This window comes from Camponotus floridanus, unplaced genomic scaffold (genome assembly GCF_003227725.1).
Source record: "Camponotus floridanus strain SB8 unplaced genomic scaffold, Cflo_v7.5 scaffold14, whole genome shotgun sequence".
Lineage (NCBI taxonomy): Eukaryota > Metazoa > Arthropoda > Insecta > Hymenoptera > Formicidae > Camponotus > Camponotus floridanus.
The window spans coordinates 1,552,289-1,573,959 of NW_020229259.1; the positions used below are offsets into that span (position 1 = coordinate 1,552,289).

The 21,671-nt window shown below is 34.2% G+C and overlaps 1 protein-coding gene across 2 annotated transcripts in view; it reads right to left on the reverse strand.

Moving 5' to 3' along the window:
- Nucleotides 1–21,671, reverse strand: part of LOC105255638 (discoidin domain-containing receptor 2) — a 77,956-nt gene that overhangs the window by 33,320 nt on the left and 22,965 nt on the right. For both annotated transcript variants that reach the window (XM_011265049.3, XM_011265048.3), the window contains exon 2: nt 7,515–7,648. In XM_011265049.3, coding sequence (XP_011263351.1) covers nt 7,515–7,605 — 91 coding nt within the window. In that variant the 5' untranslated portion in view covers nt 7,606–7,648. The remainder of the gene's footprint in view (nt 1–7,514; nt 7,649–21,671) is intronic.

Genomic DNA, 21,671 nt, shown 5'->3' on the forward strand with positions numbered 1-21,671 from the left:
CTACAAGAAAGGTTGAATTTGCATTAAAAAAGTAACAAAAAATCTTTTATAGTTATTTATAATAATTTCAATCTATTTCGATCAATTTAAAATCATTTATAATAATTTCAACATAATAAATATTATTATACTGTCTTACTGTATGAGAAACTTTTATCTCAGAATTTTTACATAATTTATCATATTTTAGAAATTTAAAAAATTTTCTAAATAACTAAGCATAAAATAATTCATAAAATTATATTTTTTATATTTTAAATGTAATTAACATTTCTTTTTCTGTTTTTGCTTATTTTGCTGTTTATTAAAATGCATATAAATAAAATTTTATTAAAATACATATTATTAAAATGCATATAATATTGTAAAAAATTTTAATTATATATATTTTAATATATATTTCTATAGGTAAAATATGACAACTCAGATAATGTCAAATAAAGACGATAATTAAAGTAACTAAAAAATCGTACTAAAAGTACGATAATTAAAGAGAATCTAAAATTCTTATGTTTAGTTTTATAAGAATAGATTTTTAAAGTTGAGAAATAATATTTTTTTTCGCTAAAAAACTAGTATATGTTTGATTTCTTCCTAGCATTATATAATTAATTCTTTAAATTTTTAATATTATAATAAATGTGTAAATAAAAGTTAATAAAATTACAAATTTTCTACAATGTTAAAATATACATTTGATATTTTTCTTCATTATTTTCCATCTTTTTCATTACGCAAATCATAAGTGCATCTCTATATTTTTGAATAATTTTTAAAATCTAAAATTTTTGTTTTAAATCCGGATTGGGATTTTAAATACGGCATTACAGATTCTCTTTCCAATATAATATATAACTTTGAAAAAAAAAGTTAATTTTTTATTAAGAGTAAAAGGGAGAAATTAGATATAAGAAATTGGATATAACTGCGAATAAAGATGCCGACTAAGGAGACAATGAGCCACATCATGGGCAAGTTCTATTTTATTTCCAGAAAGATAAGACCTTAAGATATTAACTGGCGACGCGACTTAGACTTGGACAAGACGACATTTCCACCTCACTGTAGGTTTTCATTCTCGAGAAAAACTGTTCTGCATTTCAAATCTGGGGAAAACCAGGTTGCTTCTTTACAGATGGTCGATTCTAGCTAAGCGACGGTGAAGGCAAAGAGAATGAAAACACTCACGCGAACGCAAACTGAAGAAACATTCTTACATCGATTTCATTATAAGATATATTTCGCGCTTGATAATTATTATGTATTTAAACTTTAGTAGTTATTGTAAATTCTATTGCAAAATGAATAATACACTTCACATTTTACACATTTTATGTGTTATAAATATAAATATAAATTTTGTATTAATAAATTTAGCCGAAGAAAAATTTAACTAAATAAATTTTACGTGTTAAAATTTATTAAATTATATCTTGAGAGAGATATAAGCACGAAAATCTTACAAATAGATATTCCTTGTCGCGTTGAAATATTATTTATATTAAAATATAACTTATATTTAAAACAAGGAATTAAATGTTAAATTTAAATTAAAAATCTCATTATTACTTATTTGACTTTTTTCAAATAGTTGATCTAATTTTGGCAGTGACACGAAAGACAATGGAGAAGTGACGTTATGTGCGAAAAATAGCATAGGAGAATTCAGAATTAACCGACGACAACACGATTCCGGATTTAACCGGGAATGCTTAAAGCTCTTCTGCATTTCAAATTGAAAGGCTAGGCGGAAGAATCGTCTAGTGGAAAATGGGAAAAAGGTCGAACGCGCTATCGGGCTAAACGGGATGACGTGAGGAAGCAAGAAAAGCTGTGAGAAGGAGAATAGGAATTTTTATACGAAGCGTCAAAATCATCGCCAAGCTGTAGCAAATTTGATCTATCGGCAATAACGTGATAGGGAGCGAAGAAACATTGGATTTCAATAGAAGCTAAGGAAGCACGGGAGAGTACAGAATTTCAATTTTTGTCGCCACAATCAATAATTTTTCCTTTTGTAATTTTAATTTTGTAATTACTGAATCATGTTTGATTATTCGACGGTTAAATCCTTTTCCAATTAATCTATATAACATGATCATGTATGCATAAAAAATTAATGCTCATGCTAGATATTGTACAAATGTAATTTCTCTGTTAATAATTTCTGATGATAAAATCAATTACATAAATATTACAAAAACCAATAATAGTTGCAAACGGAAAGTATTAATTTATCAAATATTGCATTTGTTAGTTTATATAATATAAAGTTAATTGTTATAATATTGAATAGAATATTGAAAGAGAAAATCATTTATTAATCGAGGAATATGTAAATTGTTTTTTAGCATTTTGAATAAAATATTAATAATTATTTGTTCGCGGGTGAACGCGGATAGCCGCGACAGCGAAGAATTTTGAAAGCGCGGCAAACGGACAACCACAAACAATTTATTAAAATTAATGACTCCACACGACACGTAATTTTTTTGTGTTTTTGATTTTTAAGACACTACAATTGTAATTTAAGAAAAAAGATACACATATATATAATGTACAAAGGCTGAAGAATTTATCTGCTTTCTTACAGATAATCTAGCAGTTTTAACACAGTGGTTTTTAGCGAAGCGAAGCGGTTTGACAAAAGCAGTTTAGCGAAAAGTGCAGTTTAGCGAAAAGTGCGAGACTGCGAGCGGAATTTTGGGCCCTTTGCGACGTGGACCAATAAATTTTATACTTTAGCGGTGACTTCAGAGCATCGCGTACAATTGGCCACTGATGAGGTTTGAGGTTGAAAATTCTATAGTTGTCATGCGCGCACTATTTTTCGATAAGCTGATTGCCAATCAGCTGATCGTAACGCATGGGCGCGCATGCCCGTGCGCTTCGCTGATTTTGTCAACGGTTGACAATGTTATTGTAAACGTTTATGACAAGCGATTTTTAAACGATGAACAAATGAGAGATAACAGGAACGGTCAAGTTTTTCTGAAAGATCGAAGGCTCGAGAAGATTCTTGATGCTCGTTAAATTCAAATTCTCGAATTATAAAATGCTGATTCTTGCCTGTGCGAATTTTTGAACCAGAATAATTTTTATGGTTTTCGAACAATATCGAATACTAAAAAATCCGATTATTCTTATAGTTTCTATGTTTTTGATATTGTAATAAACTTTTGCAATAAAAGTTTTAAAATAAAATGTTGCGATTTTCAAAGTTATCAGTATGACGTAAGAGATTAAACACCGATCGCATATGTTGTAATAAAATTTTGCAATAAAAATGTTTACAATAAAATTTTACGATTTTTCAAAAATATACTTTAATAAAATATTAAATATAGAATTATTAAAATATATTACGTAATAGAATTATTAAAATATATTACGTAAAATTAAAATGCATTGAGTCTTTGAGAAAAATTAATTTATAATTTCGTTTGTATATTAATAATAATTGGAGATGAATTTTCCAGCAAGTTAAGCAAATTGTCACCGAGTGCTACATGTCTATATAGATAGGTCATGTAAGTAATGCGAGCGATGCCGAAATCATTACCAAGTCAAATATTGAACTTAGCTAATTTGTTATCGGTGAGAAAGTAGAACGACGTGTAGAAATCTCCCTTGCCGGCAAATTCGCCCTAGTTACTAAAGTTATAACGTTGTTAAACGCTCCTGGTCGACTTATGAGAGTTGGTCCGACCGAAGAAAATATATAGATCACTCTCGTACGGATTCTCGTGCATGAAAATAGACGTTTGGAATAATAAAGGGTTTTTTTTTTCGGAAGTACTTTCGAACGAAGTTTAGACGATCGCGCTTGAAGTATTAAATCGGAGAAAATTCTAATCTAAAGTGAATTAAAGGAGAAAATTGTGTAATTTTTTTCGTAATCGCTTTTGTTTCTTATCACGCAGAATATATTTTCAATGTTTAGATTATTTTACAAGTTCACAGTTGATAAAGATATATTATTTATATAGGACAAATTTTAATGCTAAGAAAACTGAGGAAAAGTTTCATCATTAGGAAGTTTTATTGCACTCTTGCATATCTTTGCTGAAATAATAAATATACCAATGTGATTTGTATATTTAAAATGGCACGAATTTTTTCAGTAAGACAAGCTAAAATTTCATGAAATATATATTCTGTGACTATCGAATTATCTTCATTTAGATTTTTTAATCAATTTAATTTATGTGTGTCTCGATAATAATTTATCAATTTTAATAATAATTTATCAGTTTTAATAATAATTTATTAGTTTCTTAATTTATTATTGAGTTTACTGCCCTAGATGAACGAAAAAACATCAGCTCTGAATGCCTGAGCTGGATACAGAATTAGATGCAGAAATTTTACATCATTAAGTTACTTTAAGCTCTCTAATGATGCATTAATATTATACGTTTGCACTACTTTTCATTAGAAGCATTGTCATTGCATATTTCGCAATTAATCTGCTAACAATATGAGCTTAGATGTTACATCTAATATTCTCCTTCGATGTATGTTGCTATGTTAAAATAGGTTCTAAAGTAATAATGCGCGTGAATGTCTATGTGTAACTCATATACATACTTTCAATAGCGCAGAATGAAATGATTTGCTCGAGGATAATGGAAGTCTTTGTGCATCTTTAGTAGTCACTAAGAGCTCACCGGACACCTTTTAGAGAATCTCCACTACGACAGTCGTGAAACTAACGTCCGTCCAAAGGACAGAAGAGCAGAGAGCAGAGATCCTCGAAACTGTCTCGAGACGGACGACGCTAGCACTTATCGTTGTGTAACTGTTTGCCCAACCACGTAGACAGACCATTTACCATAACGAGGGAAACGCCAGCAGAACCTGGTACCGGCGAAAGCCTGTAACAATGGTCGCCTGCTTGCTCTTCCCTTTGCCCTCCAATCCTTCTACAAGCCCTGAATAACCTTCCTTCTTATATCCGCTTGCAATCCGCCTTTTAACATCCGTTTTTTTTTGTTTTTTGAGATTTTTATTTCCGTTAACCCTCTGATGTTTAGCGAAAGCTTCGTAATGATGTTACAACTTTTAATGATCATCATGCTCTTTTTATCGATAGATATATCATTTATTATTATGGAGCGCATTTTTCAACTAAATGAAATTGTTTTAATAGATCGGAGAGAAAAACATTCTTAAATCGTGATCAGAGCACTTGTGTCAACAGCGTTCCACGCGTTAGGTGATGTTCCTCGTCGCTTCCTCTGCTTCCACGACCTTTCGTCCATTAAGTTGTCTCTCGAGGAAGTCGTTACCACAAGGAAGGTGTAAGAGTAATGGCGCTGACCTTTTGCAAAATATGACATAGTCGTGTACGTAACGATAAGGACGCAACTGTACATATATTTTCTATGTTTAATATGACATAAGATCGGCATTATAATATTCGTTTAATAAACATTTAAAAGATATTGTAGGACGGCTTGCAAAAATGAATTCAAATCAGTCGGGAATTCTAGAAGAAAGAGGTGTTTCTTTTTAATGCTCAAGTGCAAATGCAACGTTTTCATATTAACTTGTATGTACTGTAGAGACGATATTTTAGGTACATATATCATCGTAGATTGTATTATAGCCAAGCGGAGATGGAGACACCGCTCCTTTATTGCAAGCCTCGTGGAAACATCAATAATCTCGGGAACTTCTTAAGCGGCTTGAGCGTTCTTTCTAAAACCATAGCGTTTTATACGCCGATAATCGATTGAGGAAGAAAGAATTTCGTTGGAAATTCCAACAAGTTTCGCACCACAAAAAAGACATTCCGTTCAAATATTTCAACGAATCGTTGCAAATCAACGAATCTCGTCTTTGATCAAAATCACGGAAGCGTTTACAAATTCTCAGAGATATATACTTTGCGCAAAGCTTTTCAATTTAAAGTTCTCTTCGATGTTTCTAGCGTGTTTGATATTTGTTTTACTGTTTGCGCTTCCTTAAAAATTTTTATTCAAATAAACATTTTTCATTTATTCTAAAATTAAGATCTTTATATATTTTTATCTATAAGTAATCATATGATTCTATTTTTATCTATAAGTAATCATATGATTCTTACTGTTAATTTTTGTATAAAATAAAAATTGAATTTATATATTAAATAATTTATTAATAGCATACTGTATATTAGTACATTACTCAAGGTACTTAAAAGATATTTAAAATTAAAGTTATTTAAAAGATATTTAAAAGAGGTATTTAATAGTGTAAAAGATGCAAGTAGATCGATTAAAATAAATTAATAAAAGAGTAACGGCAATACTCAATATTATTTAAAAATACATAGTAAAAATATATAGCTGGAAAATACATAGAAGATTGAAACATTATTTCATAATTATTTTTTGTTAAAACGCGATAAAATCTTCGTCAAGCCGAAATATAATAGATAATTTCGTATATATATGCGTGATGTAATTTTTCAATTTATATTCCTTATAAATACATAGCAATAAAATCGATATACGCTAACTTTTTGACCAATTTGCCGAGATGCTTATAGAAGGCTTATATCACTCGAGGTACCGAGAGGGCTGTTTTCCGAGGGCGACGCGCTCCTCCGAGCGCAAAATCGCTACTCTTCCTTCGTCGGTGACCCGTAGTAGGGATGAAGGAATCGAAGGAGAAAAGGGGGCGGCGGAAGGTTCCTTCCGCGGGATACAATTTATCCTGTCGCATTAGATTCAAAATAATTGATCCCCCGGGCGGATGGAGAATAGCGAGTCATTACTTCAGAGTGATAGCACCCCCATCGCATTGCAGGCCGGAGGAAAATAAAAACTCGGAAATCACCTGCTCCCGATGAAAAATTTGACAGCCGAGAAGGAGCTAAGGAGATAGGGAGAAAGCCACCGGGCGCGGTAAGGGTAAGGATAGCACCTCTCTACAGAATGGGCTTTCCGCAGCTGCAACAACCTAGAATTCGCTCGGAAACACGTCGTTTGACTTTTCGTGCAGCTGACTGCACGCGATTCTCTTTCTCTCTCTCTTTCTCTCTCTCTCTCTCCCTTTCTTTTTCTCTTTCTCTCTTTCTCGTCCTCTTTATTATTGGTCTATCACTTTGCCCGCAAAAATTGTGCGCTAGTTTTAGCTCAAAGCATATTTTATCAATATTTCACAGTCATTTATACGCTTTTTTAATCGATGCTTATTACAGTATTTTTCGAAATATCGAGTTATATGAATAATAGAGAAGCAATTGCGCAAATTAAAGCAAAATAATCTAAGCAAAAATATATCTCTCTCCCTCGATAAATTATATATTTAATTATACAAGTGAATTTCCATTCAAAGAGAGAAATTGTAGTTGTCTAAATATTTTATTTTTGAATCAAGATGTTTAAATTATCACAATTTTAAAATATTGTCTGCCTCAAGCAGTTTTTTTATTGATACTTAACACAATTATTGAATGCAATGCTAGGTCTCTTATGCTCGTTATATATTAAATATATAAATCTTATTGCAAGTTTTGTACTTACGGATATCGAGTGAGTAGACATTTGCAACCAGTCCAAACAGCATCAGCACCGTACATAATTTAGCGATTATCGATAAATAATCGGCCTTCATGTTCTCCGTTGAGTGAAGACTTCATGAGAGCACTCGACGATAGCTGTAAGCATAAATATAAAATATTCATATATTAGAGATTATTTTCTTTTATTTTAGTCGCGGATAGTCGGTATTTGTTGTTGCAAAAGGTAATGCTAGGCAAAACAAATTCCGCGAAAACCCTTGAGAATTCTAGTTTGATCTCGCCAATCTCCGGAATCAATATTTAAAGCAGAAAAGACGGACTCGGCTCCTCGTACGAGAACGTGCTTCGGAAGTCCACGTGGTATTGCCTTGCCTTCCAATTTGCTGCCATTGTTTTCAAGTCGGATAAAACCTTCGATCGTCCTTCGGTCACGTCTCTACGCGAAGCACCCCGGAGATTTTAAAACCGCCTCTCGAAATATTTTCTGCCCCGGAGCACCTGAGGTGGAGGCTCAAGTAAAAAGGAACTTAATCGACTTAAGAGTAAAACTACACGCGTCTATGTATTCCTTTTTCTTGGCACAATCCTGGATGACCAGTCAGTCCTCGGTGGTTTCCGTGGTACGTGCATTGCCTAGAGAAAACATGGAGAGACCAGCACCAAATCGAGTCCCTGTTCAATTAGCTGAACCTTGTATTCGCGTATATTTCTCGATAGAGAACATAGCTCTGAGAAGAATGTGCGAGTGAAGGATAGATAGTGAACAACTATAATTGTGTAAAATAATTAATTAATTAAATAATTTGTGTAAAAAGTTTAAAGAGGAATTTTAATAATAATAAAAAATACACGATAAAAATAATAAATTATACTTTAATAATAGACTTGTGACGTTTAAATATATGTATTCCTAGGCTTTTTGTAAAATGTAATCGTTTTTAAAGATTCTAATCATTTTACATAAAATAATTTAGATGCGAGTAATGTCTTCATAAATTAATGTCTGTTTTTAATTTTTTTATAAAGGGAAAGAGAGGTATATTATTTTCTCGTATCTGTTAGTAATGCTAAGGTTCTAAATTATTTTCAAGAGATGAAAAATTTTTTTAAAAATTTTAAAGAAAAAAAATTTTAAATAAAAATTTCTATGTTAGAGAGGAGATGTTTTTATAGATATATACGAAAGTAAAGATTAAAAAATGTGGATGAATCATTATCCTTGTATCATAATATAATATTTTATATACACAACAATGCGAAATCAGATAGGATAACAGAACTTTTTTTGTTTTGTTTTATTGTTATTGCAGTCGCAAAGTTAAGCTTTAAAACTTGCTCATGCAAGTATCACTCCACTGTGGAAATAAGGAGAGCAATATCCTGCTAGAAACTAGACGAAGAGTAATTAGCTGCCCGAAGAGTAATTGATCGCAAATAGAAGGTTCGAAACTAACTTGTTAGACACTATGCAGCTTCCACAGCGTTGACTTCGTTTATACTATAGCTAGGTCGCGAATGTCCACGCGAAAGGAATTCACATCAATCGACATTAATTAATCGCTTTCGCTCGCGGAGCGACGTCGCGCTGTCACGCGATTTAATATCTCTCGCGGGGTAACTCGACTGGCAATTTACTCATAATAAATACCTCGAATTTTTTGGTCTAGTGCACACAGAAAGAAACGTGACACACACGCGCGCACACATACAAATATATACGATATAGACGGTGTTCTAGTTAGTTACCATCATTCACTATCCGGATCTATGTGTGCCGACCTCACCGTGTATATGGGTGCTATATTTAACGAGCGGAAATTCGTCGAATAGTGCAGATCCAGAGGAAGAATGAAAATAAATTTCAAAATGAAAACAGAGATAGAATGCCACATACACATATATGTACAAAATTTCTGCGGCTCAAATCAATCCGCTTACTCGAGTTGATGCAGATACGAAAGGATTTTGTTTACATGTGTATATGTAAACACATAAACAAACCGCGATGCAATCACAGCTTGCAGTCACCGTATTTACAGATGTTTATTTATGTATTCCACTATTAGAGAAGCGGATATTAATGATAATGCGCGAGACGGAGAATTGAACGATGAAGCAATAAATATTGATATGTAACAATTCTGCGCCGTATTTTCCTACAAAATTGCAATAATAATAAATTATCGAAAATATTATTATTTATTCTCCAGTAATGCATATTTTATCTTATTATTCATGTTTTTCTTTAATGTGTCATTTTAAGTTATAATAAATACTGTAAATAAGATAATAGTATTAAATGTAAAATTTTATTATATAACTTGCTATATAATTTTACATTATATGATTTTATTATATAATTTTACATAATATATGCATATTAAAATTAATTAATTATATAATTTTTGGAAATTTTCTCGTAATTAAAGCATTTAATGTGTCTATTTCAAATTCTGTTTTCTTCCAAAACATTCTTAATAAACCGGGTATTTGTGATGAATACGATTAAACGATCGTTTGCAATTCAATATTATCGTATGAAGCTTTTGCTAGTTACGAATAATTTCGCGATCGCATTTTGATAGATTGTAAATGCAACGTGACGCCACGGTTACAACCGTACGCCTGTGTGTTTCTTGGCGTACAAGGACATGTAGCATTGCTATCGACACAGCGTTAATTAGTGCGCACTTGCGACCCGATGTTACCGAAATACCATTAACGGCCCTCACACGGAGAGCATAACGCGGTATCGCCCGTTTAGATCGCGTTTTCTGTCTGCCGCAAATAATTAGCAAACGGCCGGTCCCTATATAACTGTATGCCGCTATAGCGATTTGGACATTGGAGGCGCAAATTAGGACGGCGTCTATCTAGACGCGTTTGCCGATAATTTAATTGATTATTGACGTACGCGAGTACACACACGTGCATCCACATCGATCTCTGTGTCGCGGAGGATGTATTTGCTCTCTTACTCTCTAAGATGTACGAGCGGAGCGGTTGCTTTGTTAGAGAATTTAGATCAAAGCCGAGAATGCGCACGTAACTGTCAATAGCAGAAACTTGATAATTAAATTGGTGGCAATTTATACATGTAATGGCTCGCGAAGCGCGCCAGACTAATTGATATATCACTCGAAAAGTGTGATTTGCCATTAACATATCGTGAAAATCACGCTAATTACTTTCTAATAAATAACAATTGCGATTTTCTTCCAACGAAAAAACAATTATTTGAGGAAACGATTATTTTAAGGATGTTTTGTATGTATAATCCGAGCAAAAAATAGCTGAAAATCAATATTGACGAATATATCCACTTTTGGGTTTTTTTTGAATAAGAAATTGTGTGGAATATTATTTGATCTTAGCTACAGTGCAGAGATGTATTTTTTAATATTTATTGCGCTTTTACTGAAATATTCCGAATTTTGTTAATCGAAATGATTAACTTTTCGCCTTGTGACACATGGCTAACTTCATTGAATTATATTTAATATCTTTTTAACCAGTTAGTATAATATTATTTGATCAAATATTTCCTCTGTATTTAAACTTTTGCAAATTTTAAACAAATTCTGAATATTATTTCCATGTGTTTTTGTCATTTAAATCGATGTGGTTATACATTTCCCATAAGAACACATGTTAATTCGGTGCAAATTAAAATCCTTATATTAATTTATTAAAACTTGTGAACGCTTTAGTGAATCGATTTAAAAATTGTACTGAAGATTCTATAAACATATGTAAGGACATTCTGTACAATTTTTATTAAATTCTCAATATTTTGAAAATAGGTGCAAAACATTTCCTTAAAAGAAAATTGAATGCATACTTCTCGTAAATAAAATGGGAAGAGATATTTATGACATACAATGAAAATATATATATTATAAAGTATTAAAATATAATACTTGAAATATTAAAATGTAAAAACATTAAACTGTACAAAATATTAAAATGTAAAAATGATGAATGATTATTAAAATTATGTAGAATTAAAGTAGAAAAAGAAAGAAAATTAGAAGAAAGTAGAAAGAAAATTATGTAGATTAAAATTATGTAGAAATTAAAAATACAAATATAAAATTATGATACAAAAATTGAAAATATACAATATAATAAGAAAATATATAAAACTTTTTATATCTTTAAAAGTTATATTATTTATCACGTTCATTAAGAAAAATAGAAATTTGACAAGCAAAAATGATATTTTCATATCTGACAATAATATTACATTCGGTATACTATTACAATTAGTTTATTGTGAGATAATTATCTATAATGATTGTCTAATCCGCACGTAAGCAATTAGCAAGCTAATGTTAATTTACATTTCGATGTGATGCCATAACTGCGTTTATCTGCGAGTGATTAGTTAATTTTAAATTAGCCTGCTTGATGTTTAAATTAACCCCCGCTTGATATTTGCTAATACGCACCTCATTCGTCCTGTATCGGTTATACGCGTCTCTATGTATGTACATTCAAAGGGATCTCTGGCAGTGCGATATCGATCGTGTGATATGACGGCTGTGCTTCGTTATCTTGTGCATGATATGTCGATACCTTGTGATACACTTAATTGAAGACATTTTGCCTCATTAGCTATACTGATTGGACGTCCCGGATTCCGCGATTAAATATTACACGTATCATCCGCTCGTGACATATCACGTTAAATTTTAGATTGCTTAATCAAAGATAAATTTTTTTTTCAAAAGTGACAATAAATTAGAAATAAAATATCCATTATATTTTATCGTAATAATTGATTTATAATAATAACTAACTACTAACTCTGATTAACAGATTTTGATTTATGCGTTATTAAAATCAAATAATTTTAATACAGCTTTCATTATTTTTAGATAATTTTTAAATTAATTTTTAATAAATTTAATTTTTAAATTAAATTTATTAGCATTAATTATATTAAAGGATGCAATATTAATTAGAGAGATATAAAGCAATGTTAGGTTTTATAGACTGTTAAACTGATGTCGTGGCAAAACAGTTTAGTCGTTAGAAAATGACAAGGGGGATCTCGTGAAATTTTTCAAGACTCAGAAGTACTTTCCAAGAACTGTTCCGTAATGACAAGAACTCTGAGGCAATTTCTTCTTGCTGCCGTTGCAAAATACATTCGAGATTTTATGAACCTCGATAGCTAGAGTCGGTAGAACTCACGGATCGCACAAGGCAAATGTTCGAAATCTTAAAAGACAAGAGGAGAATGTTTGCTCTAAACATCCAAGGTTATCAATTTAACTTTAGCTACGTGCAATTAATCACAATCATCAAATAGTTAACCTAAATAATACAGTACAAATAGATATTTTTATTTCATATGTTTTTAAATGATATATCCTTCTGCATAATTTCTAAGCTTTATGGATCACACAATTATTTATTAATAAATAATAAATGCGCTTCTCTTCTTTTATCCGACAAAGTTTCGTAAAACGTGATACTAAGTCATTGTTATAACTCAGCTGGCCGCAAAATAATGAATCGCTTGACTTAATGCAAGTATGAGTTTGCGCAGAAGAAGAAAATTGTGGGAGGATAAATTACTTAACTTTAGTTAGCCAGCAGCCACCGTAAGGCTACCGTAATTCCCATAAGAACCCCATTTAGACTTTCAGCGCTCGTTTATTCTAATGCCGCCGCGGTGTGTGCGGAAGAGAGTCATCCTGTTCTCCTCTATGCCTCAGCTCCACGATGTACACTCAGGATCCTCAGCTTATTGTGCTTTCGCGCAATAAGCTAAGAAATTCTGCCGTGCAGATTCCCAGCGAATGAAAATCGATAAAAACGTTTGCGAAATTACCACCTACAAAGTCAAACGTATTCCCTAATCACCATAAATTTTTTCGCGGAAATTAAAGATGAAATCGCATTCACTTAAAATCTATCTTTATGTCCCCATCTCCGAGAGATCTGAATAAAAATACAAATATCCATAAAGGATATCGCATTTTGTGTAAAAGCTATCATCGTGCAAGCAGACTCTTGACCTTTCACTCCCGCAAGAGGATGCTCAAACAGACTCGGATCGAGAGAATGCGTTTTTCTCGTGGCGAGCCGGCGTTTCTATCGCAGGTGGAAATCGTAAGAATATTTTCTTCTCTTGCGATATTATATCTTTCGTGAAAATTCGCATTTACCGCGAAATCTCGTACGATGCGAAATGTTGGTGGAATCTTCCGCATGATATATGTGTGTACATGTATTTTTGCATGTTCAGGGCGGAGAAGCTTGGGGTCTCACATGGTTGTCCGCGCATAAGACGTAATCCCAAAGGAGACTTCGTCATGGATAGAGCCGGAACGCTGCCTATCCCGGTGGACCTATCGCTGGCTATTATCGCGTACCATGCGGTTTTAAGCTATCGCGGCACGTAAGAGTGCCAAGAGGACTTCCTCCCTGATGGTATTGCCAGCCTGCTTACTCTTCCTGCGTCCCTATATATGCCACGAATCTACTGACGTCGCAAAATCTCCTATATCTGTCGTGCCGCGTGTCCTGCGGCCTTTCATCGTCCAAGCCGAGATAACGCCGGCCTGTTTGTACAAGGTGTTAGGCATTTATCAGTATGTATGGCATGGATGTATTCCAAAGCACACGATGTGTCCGTAATATTTCACGGTTCGCGGTTTAATCTGGACTATATTCAGGTCGACGAAGAACCCAAACACGCTCCAAAGGACTGGTTTTTGGAGCTTCCGTGTATTTTGACCGCGAGATTAATTTTTGTGTGTGTCTCAACATAAATTAATGCAGCTAGGTATTTGAGCGATTGCGATAATATTTGATAAGATTTGGATACGGAACGTTCAAAATAAGGATCTTAAAACGTGATTTTGTATTATATTATGATTTTTAACGAGATTCAAATTTAGCGACTTCAAGTTGCACAAGCAGCTTTGAAAAGATTCATTAATTGGACATTTACCGATATTTGTTGCGTAGATTTTATCGACAATAAATCTGTGGTTACTATCATTATTTTATACGATGTCGATAAAGAATATTGGCATGCGATAAATGGCCTGAATAATACTTAATACGTGGCATCTTCTTTGGGAAAAAATAATACAAATATTACGTAGCCGCGTTTGTATCGCAATATCGTTGCAATAACTCCTTTTTTGAACGTCGTATATCTATTGGAAACGTAACGTTTCTAAAGATCTCGAGCAAATATTTGTGTTTTTATTGTGCTATTATTTAGCTCGATGTGGTACACAGTTTTTCGGACCCACATATCACGTATTGGCGTCTTTTCGGCTCCACATATCCACGTTCTTCGTGTTACGTGACACAATTTGGCGTTGGTTGTACCGCGATCGTACAATATTGTTAAACGATACGTTCGATACGTATATCTTTTAATAGTGAGACGTCGTTTATATGGAACAAAGCTGTGTCTATCGAGCTCATTTATTCTTCATCGCGAATAACGTACAATCGGAGAAATGTCGCTTCTTATTTTGACGCTATATTTATTGAGGCTACAGTTTTTCGAGAAAGAAAACCCAATGTACGTACGCGCGGCATCTCCGAGACTATTTTATTTAGTGTTCGTTTGGCTGGTGCCAGATATTACGTCTCGAAAGAATAATGGTATACAAGCTCCAGCGATTTTGCAATATTCGACGCTGTATATTCCTTGGCGTAATGCATATTTATATCGCGATATGAATCACGGCTCGAGCACTTTTCCACGAGCCGCGTTACTTTCGCTATTTTTCGGCATAATTATAACGGGAAATTTACGTGATGCACGAGATTGTTTTAAAAATTGTTTTAAATAATCTATTATTAATGATTGTATAAAGAGAACAGTATTCATCTATAATGTATTGCATAATATAAAAAGCATTTTTTTTATGCTATACCTTATTAGAATTGTATATAGGATACTAAAACATGCTACGGTTTTATAAAGACTCATTTAGTATGTTAAAAATATACGCAGCAAGAGTTAATAAAGATTTATAAAAACAAAGGTTTGAGGTTTTATTATAATTATATACATTATTTATTTATGATACTTTTGTAATTTAAAAAAAACTAAAATATGAAATAACAATAAAAAATATCTTGTATTTTTCTACTTGTCCGACAAATATCAAAATTAACCGTGAAATTAAAAGCAACATGGATGTTATCTCGCAATGAAATTAAACATTATTATTTATAATGTGAGCTAAATTACATACGTGGATGTAGGTGAACGATGAATAAAATATAAGAAAACTTCACAAAATACAATTTCCAACGTGTACCAGTATAGAATCGAGCAGCGTTCTTCAGTAAACTGACGAGGGTAATCGCCATTTTCTGATAGATTAACAACAAAAGAAGAGAAACGAGATCCAGACGTCGGTCCTTCGCATCATCGCAGCCTTAATCGACGATGCTGAAGTATTATCGCGTACCATTGACGCGCGCGTAGCATTAAAAAGTATCGATAAACGATATCCTCGATAAGTTCCGCTGTTTCCGCTTCAATTGTCGTCGAGCAACGTGTAGTATGCGTTATTATCCGGCGCGGCGCGTTTGTTCGCGAACGGATTCTCCCTCTTCTCTTGGAAGAGGAAAAGAGGAAAAAAAGGAAGAAGGAAAGAAATCATATTTCCGAGAGAGAATGCGACCCCGCGTCTACCAATGAATCATCGCTGCGCAGCCATACATCGCGCGCCATCGGATAATTAATTATTCTGAAAGAGTACGAGCGCGGTAACGAACACATACTGCTTATAAATATTTCCAGAGTCGGAGTTTTTGCATACCGGGTGCACGCGCGCATCGAACCATTCCCGTACATTGCATTATCGTATATTGCACGTAGCATTCGAGCGTTATCTGCGTAAAGCGGAAGCGTGGAATAAAACGACCTTCTGCAAAAAGGAAGCGTAATGGACGCGGAACTTCATCGTGAATTCATCGCGCGAAATTTATTTAATTCGATTTCATTCTCCCGTGTATCCGAATGTATGCGAACGAAATTGCAGCGGCCGTTCGGATATTCAAGGCGCCCTCGTGTCATCGGGCTGCATTTTTTTCACACGTTTCTCACGTTTTTTTTTGCGCCCGAAGCGCAATCAACTTGGCTTTATCCGCTCTACCTGTGTATCGAACTACGATTACGTAAAGGACACTCGAAGAATGATGTTACAATTAGTCGGGGAATTTCATCGAAAAAGGTGACATAACGCATGAGACCTGTTGAAGCAATTTATTGTTACGCAAACCGTTGGATTACGCGCGTCCTAAATAACTACCTAGTGTATCGTTAAACGATACCCTCGATGCGTCAGTCCACTTTCGTCCTGACAGTTGGAGGAATTCGCGCGTTAACATTGTAAGCCCGTATCCTGTCGCTTCGCGCTGCCAATAAACGTCATCGATGTTTCTTGCCATTCTCGTCGCGTCCTTACGACACCAGGAACTGAAATCGTCCTTGATACGCGACATCCACCTTAACTACCGTAATAAAGCCGCGATTTTTAATCGCTTCAGTTATGGCGATTCTCTCTTAAAAGACCTCGTGAGAAACTTAATGGATTAATCGATGCGTGGAAATATTTTCGCGCAAAAGAAACGAAATCGCGATAACGTTGTTCTTCTTCTTCTTTCGCTGATAATACTCTCTCACGTCTGTCGTGTCTACGATTATGTTCGGTGCTTTCTCACCCCGGTAACATCGCCGCCACCGACAGCAACGATGCACCACCGCACCAGGCGATGCACCAGCGTCGTTACATTGTTCGGTTAACCTCGCGTCATTTCAAGGGATACAATTTTCCTCCCACGCGTACGAAGTATGTCATTGCGATAAGAGCGCGTAATACGCTTTTCTCCTCCGCCACCGCGTCTTCACCACCACCGTGACTGCCAGCATCGTCGTCTACGTCTTTGTTCTTCCGCGGTGTCGGAGATATTCGCCATCCCTTTATGGACCACAAAGAGCGGCTCGCGTTCTCAGCGAGATCTCGTTTTCTTGCTATGGGCACCGCAGCGACTGTCAACGAATTCTCCAGCCGGAAGGTATCTAATAAATCTCTGACAGAGAGATGAGAGTTCCTCGTCGCGCAGATGCAACCGGCACGCGAGAGGAGTTCTCGAGGATATTTCGCGTGAGTATTACTTTAAAATTTTCGCCTGCGAGAATTCTGAAATGCCACTTTGTTGTCGCTGATAAAAACTGCTTGTTTAATCAGAGCGTCTAAAGCCGAATGTGCATTTTTTTTTTAAGTTTAACGCGTATCAAAATAATGAATGTTTATATTCAAGATATCGGCAAATAAAGAATGATGAATCGCGAATGCTCAAGTGTGGGAAAGAGCAAGCATGTGGGATTGGAAACGAAATTGAAATATATGTAAATCAATTCAGCGCAGCGATGCAAATTGTTGACCAAAAAATAATCATAGCGAGAAAAAAATTGTTTCTTTTATCTCATGAGTGAATTTATTATTCCGCTTTGTTATATGAATTAGATGTAAACTAGAATACAGTAAAAATACTTGATTTCAAGGAGTAAACTTTTAAAAAAATCATACATATTTTATTTGTAAAAAAAAAATGTTTCCTTTCCCAGAGAATATTCTTTCTCATATTTTTTCCTCGACCATGTATACCCGACTACTTCTTTCTTCTTAACTTTTTCGCTTCTCCCTAAAATATTTCTCTTCCTTCATGTTTAATAAGTTATTAAAACCTAGGAACGTCAAAATACATTCTTAACGTTGTGGAATTACTTAAACTTCCACAACGTTTTTCCCTGCACGCTCGATATTTTTTAATCTCCGTGTTTTTTTTTCGCATATAAAACATTCATCTTTTTTCTTTTCACGATGGTTCATAAATTATTAAAGCCATGCGATCAAACCTCGCCGCTGTTGGAAAGAAAATGAGGCAATATATACTTGTGTGTACGCCGCCTTTTCCAGCGGAAAGCAGAATCGAACGGTGCTTATCAGCGACGCCGATACGTCTGACCGCTGCGTATCCGACTGGCATAATCGGAAGCGGCGTGCATACGTTATCGTTTGTGTACCAACGGCACCTCCGACCGTTCGATCCCAGGTGACGATAAGGTGCGAGAAACACGTGCGACACGTTTCGTCGCCGTTGCGTTTTGTCCACCTTGCTCCGCTTTGCTCCCCTACCGCCGTGCTTTATCGCAATCATCGGCGACCCTGGTCGCGTTAGAGCTGATCATTAATAGATATACCGACGCCTCTCATAACATGTAAAGCGAGTGAATATCTCGAAAGGGCGCACCACGCCCTTGGATTGATAATATTCATCGCATACTTGAGGATAAAGGCATCGTTATCTAGTCTCCTTACATTTTCAGCTTTTTTCATTTAATTCTTTATTATTTATTAATTTAATTATTTTAATTTTTAATTTAATTATCTATTATTTATTAATTTAATTATTTTATTACTTTATTGTTATTTAATTATTTTGTGATTTTCAGCTTTTTTAAATTAATTATTTTATCACAAAGATCTATATTAGATTCTGAAAAAGCATTGTATCTAATCATGCAAGGCGTGAAAAATTTGAACAATTGTTAGTAATCTATGTAATCCAAAGTTATGCATATGCGTGTAATACAAATATGGGAAACAAATTTCAAAAATAACGCGAGATATTTCGTGCGTTGAGTTTCGTGTCATTGCGCTGTTAAACTGGCAGTGCTGCCGGAAGCGACGTGTAATTTACTACAGTAACATTTAATCATTAATGCAGTGTATATATGCCGCTGTGAAGATGTACGAATCGGATAACACAACAGCGTCAATGCGTATAAATAGTTGCGCGAAGATATATAGCGTTTTTTAACTCGCCAACGATATCAAATGCAATTCATTTTTTATTTATCTTATATAAAATATTTCTATCGAAACGATATCCAAGTTTACTTTATTACAAACTTGTTTAGCTAGTAATATCTTTTAAAACACCAAGAAAAGGATTGCTATTAAATAATAAACTATAAACACTAAAAATTAACTATTTAATAATAAACTATAAACTAAAAATTAATTATTTAATAATAAACTAAATAATAAATTTAAAAAATAAAACAGAGCAAGGAGAAAACAGATAAAATGTTAAACATTATTTACTGTATTTATTTTATCCTTCTTGATAATATTAGACGAGAATGGCATGTTCCTCTCGAGCCAAGTCAAGTGCGAGCGAGAAATCTTTATCACCGACAATGAGACGCCCTTGAAAGCTATTTTGTGCCTCGTAACATCAATGAACGTCGTTGTATCTCGTCGCGTCGTTAACGTCTGACGTTGTTATCGAAAGTGACGCGTAAATTATCATTCAAACAAGGCATTCGACCAGCTTGAATGAGGGAATATTCTTCGGTACGAGCAACCATTACGATAAGATATGAAAAATGTACCCTCCCCGTTATTTTATTTATTACATTTTTCCATCACATCGCCCACGTCTCTTTTTTTACGCCTGTTTAACTTAAATAATCTCCCTCCACTGCCCCCTGATCCTCCGGCGCATTTTTGCGCTCTACGAAAACACACTGTTCTTCGTCTCATCGTACGTATTATATATCCCGGATCTTTTTTCCCATCGCGAGAAATTATGGCTCCTTCCTCTCGTAATCCATCGGCCAACGTAAATCACGAATGCAAGCAACAGCGCCGCGAATGCGGAGTCCGAGGATCGCCGCGCTTGGCTCTTTCGCGTCTCAAAATTATGGTTCCGACAAGGCGTCTTTGAAATATTACCCTTTAGTTTCGAAATCTTTGCCACGGGAACGATGTGATTAATTTGCATGCCGTACGATTATACGTGATCTCGAAATAATTTCCCTGTCGCTTTATACGCTGACCGAGATCTTCGATTTACGACTTTAATAGGTGACTCCGGAGATTCTCGTGGAAGAGATAGTGGAAGAGAAGGTCAAACTTTCAATCTATGAAATATCGCTATTGCCTCTCTTTGAGTTGCTTCAATTTCCTTTCCTCCTTTCATCTTCCTTTATCTTCTATATATGTATATTTTTATATCATATAATAAAAAATAATAGAGGAAATGAAATTGATCATCGTTCTTTTTAAAACTTGCTTTAAATTAACGTCTTCATAATCTTAACAAAAAAGATTTAATTATTTTTTTATCTTCATTATATAATAGTAAAATAAAAGAACAGTTCTTTTATGTTGCTATAATCAAGTTTCATATATATAATATGGGAATTTAATCGTTTTTTAATATTCTTAGGCTATCTCTGATTTCTTTAGAAATTTAGATCAAAGCATATGGATTTCAACGCTGCAATTAGTACTGTACATTTCCTTTAATCGTTTTAATTAGTGCTTTACATTTTCTGCTGTCGTTCTTACAATATCATCGAAGGATTTCAACAGCAGTTGATTAAATCCATCATCTAAATTCGCAAATAAGATTACAGTTAATTAATTAAGGTATAAGGAGATTCTCAAATAGCATTATTCATGTAAAATGTTTGCGCACATCTAATCCTAAATATGAATATATTTTGCGAGGAATGCTCATTATGGTTTATCTTACTAATTTCCCGGTGCATCTTGCAACGGAATGCATGCGATGTGTATAAAAGATTTAAAAGAAAATGAAATTTTCGTCTTCTTTCTCACATTAATAAATCTACTCCAATCTATGCTTTTTATCCTGGCAAATTGTTCTTATTCTTTGCATAAAATACACAGTGTACCTTTTCTAAAGTCTTTATTTGTTATGTATCTGTACTCTGGGGTAAATATATATTTTTCCAAATTATTCGCAACAATTTAACGTAACAGAACGTATTGTGCACACGTTTCATCTAGTGAGATTTTCACAAAAACGTCGACTATCCCCGCGCGATTTTTCTTTATAGACGGTCGGATGTGCTCGGGTGAAAAGAATTAAGTTCCGCTGGATGTTTGAAGTATTCTCACGGCGAAAGGAATAAACTCGTTGCAACGCTACAAAAGTGAGGAGCGTGAAATAGCGCTTGTTGTTATTTTTGTCTACGAAACTGTTGCCGCTGCGTGCTCAAGAGAGCCGCGCCACGAATAAATGGGAATGAAGCGCACAAACGCCAATGAGGAAAAATAAGCGAGAA